A 13724-nucleotide genomic window follows, 5' to 3' on the forward strand; every position below is an offset into this window, starting at 1 on the left:
TAAATACTTTCCGGATGCACTGTATTATTCTAGCCCTGTCTTAAACTCTTTTATTCTGTTTATATGAAAAATCAGAGCATAAACGTGTATGCAACTGATTAATTTACTTCTACCTTTATGAGGCTGTTTGATTTTTAACTCTCATTTTTAAAAAAAAATTAAATGTAGATAATAAAAAAGCTCAGGCAATCCAAAAAATACGGTAAACAAGAAGAAATGTCAATTGATTCACAAACAGTACAAAATTGATGAAAGATCAAAACATAAATAAATTACTATTCATGGAATTAAAACTCCAGGACAAAGAAGTAAATGTGCAGCGCAAATCAGAATGGTACAGTATGTAAATTTCAAACTTTTACATTTTAAAAGAATATCTATAAATGATCTCTTACTGGAAAAATTATAAAAATTATTTAATTGATCATAATATGATTTAATAAATTAGTTCAAACAACCACCTGAATTACCGATAAAAGAAATTTCATTTACAAAATAATGTGTAACAATGAAAAACAAACTTACCAACTGTTAGTGTTCATATGTAGCCAATCATGCATGATAAGTATTGAACACAAATACTAACACTAAGTTGCGTATTTCACCTATGAATTAATAACCTTTCATGGAAATTTCATGGAAATTAAGAACCAGCACAATAAAAAAAATTCATAAACACTATTATCTCACTAAAAGTACAGTATTTTAAGCCAAAACCAAAAAAACAAATAGTAATTTTCAAAAAACCACAGCTCAAAACAATTGTGGAACACAATTTGCCTTAAGAAAGACAGTAAAAAGTACCTAAATCTCAAATATGATAATTTGTTTAAAAGATAAACTGTCAAGAAAACATATTGAAATGTTGTGCACCCCAAAACACAACAAAAATATTACTGGGGTGACCAGAGAGGAATTTTGGGATAATCATATGAAAAGACAAAAAAAAAAGAGTGGACCTGCCTCTGTGTAGCTAAAAATGGTTAAAAAGGATTATTGTCCATTTATTTATGAGAATCCCTAATGAAACAGCTACAGTATATTCATTCCTCCTGTCAGGTTAAGTCATCAGGCAACTGAAACAATACTCATATACTTTATATCTCAGCACCTTACAAACTACACAAAGGCAACATATCTGCAACCTTACTATGAAGGAATAAGCATATAAACCCATTAAATAAGCAAATACATGTTTTGTGGATCTTCAGTTATCTTTAGAAAAGAACTGTCATATATATGAATTTTCAACACAAAATGTAAATTTGTTTTTTTTACCTTACCAAAAAAATGTGTAAGAAATATACCTCTTAAGATCAAGCAACATTCGAAGGCATTGCTCTTTGAGCCACAAGATACTCTATGAACCACAAGCCACATGAACAGACTACGGTAATTACTCTTTACTTCCTAAGTCATCATTGACAGACCTTAGTGCTCACTATAAAAGGCACTATACAAAGCAAAGATTGGGGAAATCTTTTTAAATAAATTTAAAAAATACAACGCAGGCATTTCCACTCTCACCAACATAAACATACACACAAAATTAGCATTTGCTTCCTTGCCAAAATTTTCTAGTTCATATGGAACAACATTGTGTGCATGAACCAAGCGCAATTAACAGTGCAGATGAGTCCAAAAGGATGAAAATGTGCATTAAAAATCCAAGACAGCAGCTGTGCTCACTGGTGTCAGCTTTGATGTATAGAAAAGGGTGTCCAGAGATAGAAACAAAACCACTAGATGTTGGCAGCGGCAGGCAGGTAACAGAAAGCAGTGTTAATCCATTGACTTAGTTGTTAGACTGGTGTACTCATAAATGGTGCCACTTGAGATGACCCATGCCAACTTTACAACACACAACTCATTAGGGGATTTCTACATACGGAGGAGAAAAGGCAAGTACAGTAATCCCTCGCTATATCGCGCTTCGACTTTCGCAGCTTCACTCTATCGCGGATTTTATATGTAAGCATATCTAAATATATAACGCGGATTTTTCGCTGCTTCACTGGTTTCTGCGGACAATGGGTCTTTTTACTTCTGGTACATGCTTCCTCAGTTGGTTTGCCCAGTTGATTTCATACAAGGGACGCTATTGGCAGATGACTGAGAAGCTACCTAATCAAAGCACACAGTTAAGTTCCTGTGTGCTGATTGGCTCAGCGACGGAGTGCTGCATTAACCAGGAAGTCTCATCTCACTCATTCAGCATTAATGTGCTCCTGCTACTGCTTCAGGGGCCGTGTCCAAGCGCCAACAGAAGATGCAAATGATTGCAGAAAAGGTAAAAGTTTTGGATATGTTGAAGGAAGGGAACAGCTACACTGCTGCAGGACACCATTGAGGCATCAGAGTCCACGATTCTTTTTATTTAAAATGGAGGAAAAGCATATAAGATCTACGGCCGCAGTGTCCTTTAAGCAGGGTGCAAAACGAGTTGCAAGTGGACGTAATAAGGCAGTAGTCTGGATGGAATCTGCTTTAGGGATTTGGATTGAAGACTGCCGGAAGGAGAACAACGGCGGTGCTACACAGTCGCCTGAACAGGCTCCTTTAGAAGAGCTGTAACGCTCTTCTTTGTTGTGCAGTAAAATTAAACTCATCGTTATCGGACAAGTGTCATTGTTGGTGAGTAACCATAATTAATTATCTACGTACAGTACTTATTACATGTACATAGTTTAGTGTCACTGTACACACATTTTACTGTATACAACTTTTCTTGCATTGTACGTATTTATTGCCGGTGGCCTGTCTGTTGTAATGGCTGTAACATATGTGATATCGGAGACGCTCGATATCTTTAAAATAATATTTAGGTTTTACTGCATATAAACTGTGTTTACATACATAATTTCAACGAATCTTACCTAATATCTAAGAGAATACAAAGGGTTTATGCTATATAATTGTGCGGGAAATGTTTATAATAGTGTAGGAGAGTTTATAAGGGCTTAAAATATATAAAAAGAACCATATGAACATATGGTTTCTACTTCGCGGATTTTCACCTTTCGCGGGGGGTTCTGGAATGCAACCCCCGTGATGGAGGAGGGATTACTGTATGAAGAATTTATTGTACTTTTTCAAGGCAAGCCACCAACCACTAGTTGGCAGTCTAAGTCATAAATAACCACAGTAAACCAGGATCCACAATACTCTGAGAAATACACCTCTGCAAAGACAACAAGAGACAGAATCAAAAAGATATTATATACAAAAGACAGATAAGAAAGGCACTAAATGCAGTAGACAGACAGAAAGCTACAAAGATAGTTCCATGCAGCACCTTTCATATCTAACAGATACCAAGGATGCTTCTAGCCAGCTGTCAGATAGATGGATAATCCAGTACTGTTAGCTAATGTCAAGAATGAACTGCTGATTGTTCCAGGTTTGTGTTAATGTGCTTGAGTAAACATTGAGCTAAAACACTTTAATAGGAGTTTAAACTAGTAAACATATAAGAGCATATGTACTTAAGTGCATTATTTATGTGCAATTAATTAAAATACATGCCATCCACTCATTGTACGTAGAGTCTGTTTTGTGATTACAAGACATCTAAAATGAACACTTAAGGCTTTTAAAGGCCTCCAGGCTGTGCTCTGGGGACATCAGACATGAGCACCAGCACCATGTATGATTTGTGTTATTAAAACATTCAGCATTGCAAATGAGAGGTGGTTTAAGGCAGACAGTTGTGTAATAATTAGTCCTCCTCAGATCGTGGTTTTAGGGTTGTTTCAACACTAAGTCATTCATGTTTGCTGACTTTCCTGCTCAACAAGGGTTTATTGTTATTTTTTTAATGTGCCGGCAGATGGCATGGCAAATCAGGGATTTGAGAAACCAAGAGTCAGCAAATCACGCAACTGTTTGAGGAGAGCGACAGGGACAGAAACAGAGTCCATCAGCAAAATCCTTAATCTCAAGAAAGAAAAAGAAAATAGAAATGAAAAATCCACACCTCCCCATCTTGGGCATATATGGAAAGAGTGTGAAACAAGAATGTCAACACCCAGACATCTCACCATGCCAGTTTTTGCAACATAGACTGTTGTTGGCATATGCATTGCAAACTCTAGGGAGTCTCTTGATTATCTATTAAAGTGCTCTAAACACAGTTCTCAATTCTCTTTTTTGTTTTCTGAACCCATTTTAACAGTAGAGGATTCTAAGGTAACAGAGCCCCCCAATATGATCTCTCACTGGGCAATCCTAGCAGGTCAGATCAGGTTGGGAAACATACACTGGTACAGCGTGTTGCTGCACCCACCACACAATGAAACAGCTCGGGATCCTGCTTGGTATCCCCCCAGGCAGACACGTGGCCCAGTCCCACCCTCCAGAAATGACCATCTATCTGCCGCAGCTAGGTGTTAGGTGGGCATCCCCTTGGCGTGGCCTAGCTGCTCAGGTCCTCAACAATGAGGATCCTGTGAGCCGGATCACCCTCGGGGTATCATGTCACATGGCCATAGTGCCATAAATGATGCTCCCTCACAATGCAGGTAATGGGCCACATTCGGGACTCTGTGAGCAACCGCTCACTCAACACAAGTCAAACCAGCGGTACCTTAAGGATTCTCTAAAGAGACTCAGGTCACTGGATAGCGTTCATGTCTCATAACCATATAGCAAGACAGAAACCACCTGGACTCTAAAGACTTGGACCTTCATTCTTTTACACTGATATCGGGAGCACCACACACCCTATGAATGTCACTGCCGAGGTAAGTAAACATCTCAACAAGGTCGACGCTCTCTCCACAGACAGACACACTGCTGACAGCTGTGCCCAAGAGGTCATTAAAGGCCTGGATCTTGGTTTTTATCCAAGACACTCGCAAGCCTAGGCATCAGACTCCTCTCTCAGTCTCTCAAAAGCCCCGATCAGAGCATTGACTCTGCGAAGATCACAGTATAGTCAGCAAAGTCAAGATCCATGAATCACCAACAGATGCCCCACAGCCGCTGGACCCCACCACCTTGCCCAACACCCAGTCCATGCAAGCACTGAACAGGGTAGGAGCAAGAACGGCTATCACTAACATTAAAACAGAATCTGCAGCTTCCCCCTGCCTGGTGCCCAACTACATTCTGTATTTCAGCCTCCAAAGCCTCCCACTTCACCGAGTAAAACTGCCATTTTCTCAGCCAACCAGACATTTTAAAAGCCTCCCCTGTGATAAACTCTGTCCTGATGATGGCATGTGAATAATGGCTTTCATAGAGAGACAGTTTCTGTATGTAATTAATTATTATCAATTATGCAATTTAATTGGACACAATATGTAGCATGACAAATCCTAAAGCCATGCAGGTCAAGTTAATTGACCATTCTAATTTGGCCTCATATGTGTTGCACAGAAATGGGCCCTTTGGTGGAATGCTGTCCAGCCAACGATTCATTCTTGCTTGGCACCTAATGCTGTAAGAATAAGCTCCACGCCATGACCCTCATTTCGATCATGTGGGTTTGAGAAAGTCATGTTAAAAACATGACTGAAATATTACAAGTGAAAGAATGGTAGCCTGTACATCAGGCTCACTTGGGTGCCTAATACCAAAGATGTAATTCAAAATTTTAAAGTTGTGATATTCCCCAAAGTAGCGAAGGCCAAATAATGCAGAATAACAAAACACAAGATGAAACATACTTGCCCTTGCACAGTCTACACCTCAAGGACAAATTTATAAAGCCTGCATGTCCTCTCCATGCTCAAGAGGTTCTCCTTGTACGTTCCAATGACTTACATAATAAATGAACTGACAAATGTGTGCTGTGTTGGAATGGCATCCTCACCTGAGCAAAAGTCAGTTTGTACCCATAATTTCTGGGAACCTATAAAGTTCCAAATCCCCATATAAAAGTATCTGCAGCAAATAAGTGGATACTACACTCTTACATTTATTTCCTGAAATGGTGAGTGGGAAAACAATCTCTTAAGAATACGCTTTTCCTCTGTCTGTGCTATACATAAATTAATACAACTTAAAAATACAGGCCATATTCATCTCCCTAAAATTTTTAAAATGTATCCAGTCTGCAAAAGAGGTAATCAGGTGCCTTCATTAGCTAAATATTACACCTTCACCCCAACTCATGCTGTACAGCATCTTCATTTTACTTCCATGTAAATGGAAGACTGGTGATGGTGTCAAAAATGCACTGTTGAGCTAAGTTCGGATTCTTATTGTACAATACTCAAAAACTCAAAAAAAGCTGACTTTAGCATAATATCTGTGTGTGTGTGTAAAACCGAGATAGATTTTTACATCTTAAAATTGCAATTTTCCTTTAGAAAATGAGGTATTTTTCCTTGTGTACAGCACCTGGATGACTACATCCTAGCATGGATTGAACATTTTAGAGCATTAGTTTACAAAATATTCACCCTGGACCCCAAGACCTGTGCATAATGATAACTTTTAAAAAATTAATCTATGTTCTTCAAACAAGTTGCACCATGTTTGCCTTGTTACAGGCCCAAGGACTATTACTTTTGATCCCATTGGTTCGGTGCTTATTCCTTTATCTTTCAAAAACAGTTTGACATATGCCCTACAATAACTGCTGCAAAAATTATTTAACTTTACCAGGATTTTTGCAGTCCGCTCTGTTTAGTCATTGGTCCAGACCTATTGATTTGCAAAAAATTTACATAAGTAGCTTTTGAGATACATAATTTATTTAACTATACATGTAAACACAAACAGATACACCACAATCATGAACATGCTCATGCATGCACAGACGTTCAAAGAAATTTATAAGTGAAGATGGCTGACAACTTATTTACCCTTACAGAGCATATAGTTGATGATGAAGAGAAAGAAATGAACAAACACAATATGTGTAAAGGTCGACATGGTCAGAGGCATTAAGCCATCCCTGTACCAATCTGTCTATCTATGCAGCTTGTTTAGTTCATTTGATCCAATGTGTTTAGTTTCAAATTAAACATTATCTACGTTTTCCATTTCATTTTACTTTACATTTATTTTTGTACACATTTTTGCATGGAAGTACTCTATGGACCATTCAATGTAAATTTTTTACCTTGCTGTTAGACACACATGAGGTCTCAGTTGATTTTAATTCTCCTGTTGTCTTCATTGGAATTAAACTGGAATAAACCCTCTTTGCACAAATTCTAAGATTTATGTTTATTACCCTACATAATCCTGGACTAATGTTGTTCAAATGAACCATTTCAGTACATTTCTTGGCCACATAACATAAATGCACTTTACTAACTGATATCAATTTTAAAAAAATATACACACAATGGGAATTAGCCCAGTTTTGTACAAAGGATGTTGTGACCTTTGCTTGGACCATTGCTTGTAATGAATGATCCTGTATTTTAACATAGCATAACATTCTCCATCCCACTTAACCCAATTCAGGGTTGCAAAGGTCTGTAGACTATCCTGGCAACATCAGGCAAAAAAACACTGACCTGCACTTAGCATGGCTGGCATCAGTCCACTTCATGAACAATTTGGAACCACCATTTTACATAACTTTATCAATTATGCTGTGCAAATTCCACAAAGATAACCTGCATGTGGTGTTATATTAATAGAATTAATACATCAGCAACTGTCTGAGAGAATAGAGAATTTTCTGAAGTTGGGAAACAATTTCAAGGATATTTCTCTCTCATCCTCCCTACCATTTTATTGACTGAATTTGGGTGCGTCAGGCTTTCTTGTCACTTTAATTTGCTGAACTTTAAAATAGCAATACTGCTTAAGGGTCATTTAACAGTTAATGTTCAATCAAACGTTAAAGAAAGACGGAACAATAAAAAGAACTTACTTATCCGAGTAATGTACAGCAACTCAAACTAAACAAACATTTATGCACACGTTTGTTGATAAGCAGCAGTCCACACATCGCGTACCCAGCAGCCCCCTCTTCTAAACTTCCGCTCGTCCCATAATCCTTTTCAGGGTGAACACGAAGTTGACTTACGTCTTTAACTCGGAGGCGGCGGCACTAACTGCTGTGTCTCCTTGCAGCCCATCTTGTATTCTGCACCGTCTATACTTACATCTTATAGTTTACTTGTACTGCTTTCGGTATCACAATACAGTCTTGCTTTATTCATTGAAACTATCAGAAATACAACACACATAACATGGATGAGCCCAACAGTTCTACTGTACAATGAATGTTAACCATTCAGCTCTCATCAGGTATTTAACGTTCTTTTATTTTATCTTTGGCTAACTTGCTCCATAATGGTATGTTCCGTTCTGACAGCGACACTATATTTATAATCAAAATGAATTGTTTCATTCACCTTAAGGCTTTTTAAACCTTTTCCTTCTACTCTATATTTACCACATAATTTTCTTGATAAATTGCTGAATTTGATCAATATCTAGGAGAAACAAGAAAAAAATATGGTATACGCGAAATAATTCCATACAATTAATTATCGGAAACCAATAGCTACATTTGATCCTGAGGTAGGGTCGCTAGGTGTCTCATACAAAACTAGAACATTTAGCAATCGTTATTTATAATGTACTCATTGTTTGAACCCTTTTTTCTGGATAAATGAGAACGTGATTATAGAACAGTGAGAATGCCAAAATCCACTCTTATATTGGCTCGGATTATTTGCACAGAAAAAATGTAAATTATTTTCAAGAAAATGGATCTGTGGCCACAGCCAGATGACAGTACCACACAGCTTCACGCGGCTTGAACAGTTCAGTATCGTTATATTCAATTAGACAACACCAAGTCCCCTTTGGCGACAGCTTTGATTTCCACAGTCGTCGGGAAGAATGGTCTGGGCCTCCTATCTCACCCCTCCCAATTTCCCAAATCGGACATCCAGAATGTCGCTGACAGGGGTGGCCGATTCACTTTCCTGCAATCACATCATCCATCCTCTGTTTACAAGGAGACACATTAAAAACAGATTTCCTCTCACAGGAACGCGTGGGAGACTCACTGTAGATTTAGCAGAAGAAAGAAAGAAAACGATGTAGAAACTGCAGTGCGAAAGGCAATGTGCATGTGATTAACATTTTTTTTATTTTGTGAAATCGACGTTAAGTGATGGTGGGCATCGTTTAAAAGTCCCCTGTTAAAAATGTTGCATGTTGCAGGCTGGCCAGACATTTTTGCGCTCGCGTTATTCAAGGCTTCAATTGTTAAGATTATGAATTCCATACAGCCTCAGCCTACGGATTACAATTGTCGAGCACGTGCATTTACTCCCACGGTAGGGGCATCCATTTACAACGTGTGCCATGTACACGAGTTATTTCACATTTTAGGGTAGTGAATATGTGAGAATTGTCGCGCTGCGCATCACTTCACGTAGGAGTTAGGTGATACTGTATCATAATGTGTAAATATGGGATAGCACTGCAGCGCAGTCATTAGCACAGCCGCTTCCTTGAGCCACCATCCTGAGCTTGACTACTGTGACCCTGTGTAGTTTCAGTATTGGTTCTACTTCCACAACCCCAAAGACATAAACTGGGTTAACTGGTAGTATGAAACGATCCTGTTATGAGCGGATTCTCAGCGCTACCCGGCGAGGCTCAGATACCACATATAACTCTGATTGAATTAAGCTGTTTTATTAAATCGCCATCCATGTTATTTTAGAAGAGTGACACTTAGTGATTGGGTACCATTTATTCGTTGATATTGTAGTAATGCTAACCTCTTCTTTTTGAATCACCGTTGCTGGTTTAAGTATATTAACATCGATGAGCAAAGTGCGATCAGTCTTAAAACAAAAAGGGTCAAAACTAAGCCAGACTGAACCCTTGGCACTACAATGATCAAGGCACTAAACACCTTTAGATGTGAACGACAGTTGCCACAGCATCCCGATAAAGCCGAGGTGTGTTTTAATTAGCTGCACCATGACATCAGCCTTCTAACACTGGCTCAGTCGCCCCCCTCCTTTTACGTATGGGACCTCAGAGACTGAGCCCGCACTTGTAAACAGCCCAATGGGTTACGCGTACTTATCAACATCGCTACCCTCAAGGGATCGTGGGTCCATGGTAGCAGGTACACATCTCTCCCATTGGCTTTTTTTTTTAGGGCGGCATCGGCCATTTACATTAACCTGCTGCAGAATTCGGGCGTTTAACATAACTCGTTATTGCACGGCGGCTTCATCAGGATTGCTAATAACCCGGCTGAAGGTGTTTGCTAAATCTTTCCACCTCACACACCTGAAGGATAAGTCAAATTGACGGTCGCCGGAGCGAATAAAACGCAGGCTGGTAATCCCCACACGCATTTATACGCCCATGTGAATTATTTATTGCCGCCTTTCTCTAGCACACACAATTATACATATTTTTTTTAATTACGGAATCTGTACATATATTGCAGTTACTCATCCATACAGAATAAAAATCAAACCACCTCCGACACAGCCACGAAAGGAACGATCTTTTTTCACAAGTTAATCTGAATCCATTATAAAAAAAATAATAACGGAGAACAATCCCTTGAGAGCAGCTCGCGGGAGCGGTTCACTCATAAACACCTCCTGTACCAGAGAAACCATCAGCCGGCAGTGCACGAGGGGAAAATCGCTCCCCTGAACCCAAGATTTGGCACTCACCATTGCTGCGTCGCCGATGATCAGCATGAGGGAGCCGACAGCTATCAAACAAGGCAGTTTCATGGTAACCGAGCAGTAGCTGACGATCGAGCCGTGTTGAAAGATTGGTGTGATCGCTCCTCGGTGTTTTTTTTTTTTCTTCCCTTCCCAAGTTCACTGAGCCTGCAGATCCCGTGCAAATTCCCGTTATTTAACAGCTCCCGCTCGTATGCGCCGTACCTTTGCGCTTACGGTGTACTTTCTCGTGTTCTTGACAAGCGGGTTTCCCTCTAAGCGAGAGTGAGAAGATGCAGTCCGCCTCTCGCTCGCTCCCCCTTCTCCCTCTCACCGAGCTCTACGAGAACTTGAGTGCGAGTGCGCAGAACATGCAGATCCGCCTCCATGCATTCAGCCGAGGATTTCTGCTTCCCACTTCTGTGGCAATGGATGTGATGCCCCCTGCCGTACCGTCAGCCCAGCGCTGTGAACAGCAACACCTGGATCGTATCAACGCAAATCCCGACAGCTTCACAAATCTAAAGAAATCGTTCACAACGTGGATGTGCCAGGACAATTTTTAGAAACCACGTTCGGTGCGGGACCTTTGGAATTAAAACGCGTTTTAATTGTAGTTATTTTTTCTTCAGTCAAAGTAATCCAGTTGGCCCGATGTTAACCAGAGTGATTCCGGGTGCCATGAGATGGCAGGGCCTCACATCCAGGGCTGGCTCCTTCCTTGCGCTGAGAATGGACGACTATAATTTTAAAGTAACTTTTAGAAATTAATTAGATGTGGCAGTGACGAAACTGCAACATCCATCCAGATTTTGTTGTCCAAACTGTAAACGAAAACTAGACTTGCCACTTTTTAATTTATAGTTTTTCAATGTAGAGAAAAGCCAAGCAAAATGACACCTTTTATTGGCTAACTAGAAAGATTACAATATGCAAGCTTTCGAGGCAACTCAGGCCCCTTCTTCAGGCAAGATCTTGCCTGAAGAAGGGGCCTGAGTTGCCTCGAAAGCTTGCATATTGTAATCTTTCTAGTTAGCCAATAAAAGGTGTCATTTTGCTTGGCTTTTCTCTACATTCATAATGGCTAACACGGTACAACACCCTAGTACTATAGTTTTTCAATTTAATTAAAATGCTGGGGATTGCTAAACTGTAACTCGGACAGGGCGACGGCAAAACAAGTTTCACTATAAGCAGATTCCATGTCAAGGGCGGCGTTTGGGGGTGACAAGTGGGGCGACCGCCACAGGCCCCGCGCCTAAGGGGGCCCCGCTTTTGAGGTCAGCGTGTCCCGTTCGAACGGATTTGTAAAGGTATATTCTCTAGTTATATTGGAATAAAGTCCGCGTGTTATCTTTCAAAAAATTAACTGAATACTGTAATGAGAAAATCCGGTGTATGTTAACATTATTTTTATTAAATTCGCGCCCAAGTTTATATACTCCACACATACCGTTAACAGCGTTTGATGTAACCGGCCTAGCACACCCCTAAGGCAGGTTACCTCAAAAACAGAGGGTTGATTATAGCATGTATTCACAAATAGTAAAATAATAAAATAAAGCTGGTTATATATACTGTATACAATTTATATTTTAATTGGATCAATCTAAAAGAGCAATGTGCTGTACTTTCCATGGCACATCTGAATTTTTAATACCTAAAGGATGGTCGGGTGTTTAAATAGCCTACATTGTGCTTGCATTAAGATGCAGAAGTTATGCCCTAAATAGCCAAAACTGGTATAACTCTTGATGGATAAATCAGTGAATTCCAAGAAGTTGCTAGTGCAGATTCTTGATGCTCTAAAGATCAATCCTTCTGTTTTTTTTTCTTACTCATTTTTCAAAATACACTAAAGATTATCTACTGTGCATACTTTCTCACAACATGCAGTGGTGGCACAACTAGTATCCAGCTTCTATTATTATTTACTTATTTGTCTGAAACCTTTATTCAAAGCTATTTGCAACTGGTTACATATGTTTTGTATTTCCCAATTGCCACACAAGCAGGTGAAGCAACTTATTCATGGTCACAAAGTGTCAGTAGTGAGATCTGAACCCACAACCTCAGGGTTTGGAAGCCAAATCCTTAACCACTATGCCACGTGTGTACGGTCAAGCAGCCAGAACATGGTGTTTCTAACTTTTAATTTTTCAACATAGACAGTGAATTCATCTTGATGTGATGGCATTCTCATCACAGATCTCACTCCAATCAGCAAAGATATCCATCACCAACTGGGGAACACATTAGTGTTCACATGATCCAACATCCCCATGCCACCACAATTTGGATACTTGGACGAGTCCATGTTCTGACTAATTCAGGCTGTTATGATAACAGGTGGTGAATCTAATAAAGTAGCCATTCCTTGTACAGTATATGTATATTCTTATATTTATTATAATACTAGGGGGTTCCCCCCTGCTCGCCAGCCACTTCACGTCTCTGCCGCTCACATTGTGAAGAGGGGGGCTGAACACACCCCAAGGAGACGCAGTCGCTTCTCCGAAACCCCCTCTTAAACGGTGATACAATAGGAAACAAATAGTTTTTTTTACCTTCATTTTGCTCGATCAGCTGCTGGATTGCTGCTGTTGCCGTGCCTTGTAATCTGCATCTCGCACGGTGCTTCTAACATTTAAAAGCCTGTACAGCAGCTGTCCTACTCTTTGTCTTTTATTTCCAGCCCCGGACGTAGTTAAATCTTTTGGCACAAAGTCTTGTCTTGCAGGATGTGAGTTCTTGATATTTTTTAGTTTATAATTCAAAAACGGAATAAGAATTTGAAAATCTAACAAAATCACATTAAAGTTCGATAAACTCTGAAAAGAATGATACCAAACATATATATGTATGTTTTTAAAATTAGTCTGATTTAAAGCGTGACAAAAAACATGACATAAAAAGTCACATAAAATCGTTGCACTTTAAGGCTTAGGATTTTATATATAGAGAGTAGATTGATATTTCCCTAAAAAAAGGCACAAAAAAGCCTTTCAAAGAGGTGGAGCACCCTATTTAATGTTGGTGTTTTTTTCTTTGCTTAAAAATTAATTGGTTTGTTAACGGTATTGCTAAGAGCACTACTGT

General features: G+C 39.4%; 1 protein-coding gene across 2 annotated transcripts in view; it reads right to left on the minus strand.

The window, feature by feature from the left end:
• sdc3 (syndecan 3) overlaps nucleotides 1-10970 on the minus strand; it is a 215870-nt gene extending 204900 nt beyond the window's left edge. The window contains exon 1 of one of the 2 annotated variants that reach the window (XM_051919006.1): nucleotides 10632-10970. In XM_051919006.1, coding sequence (XP_051774966.1) covers nucleotides 10632-10694 — 63 coding nt within the window. In that variant the 5' untranslated portion in view covers nucleotides 10695-10970. The remainder of the gene's footprint in view (nucleotides 1-10631) is intronic. The other variant, XM_028819938.2, reaches the window with a different exon arrangement.
• Between the last annotated feature and the right edge of the window lie 2754 nt (nucleotides 10971-13724).

The sequence above is a fragment of the Erpetoichthys calabaricus genome, chromosome 14, assembly GCF_900747795.2.
Source record: "Erpetoichthys calabaricus chromosome 14, fErpCal1.3, whole genome shotgun sequence".
Taxonomy (NCBI): domain Eukaryota; kingdom Metazoa; phylum Chordata; class Cladistia; order Polypteriformes; family Polypteridae; genus Erpetoichthys; species Erpetoichthys calabaricus.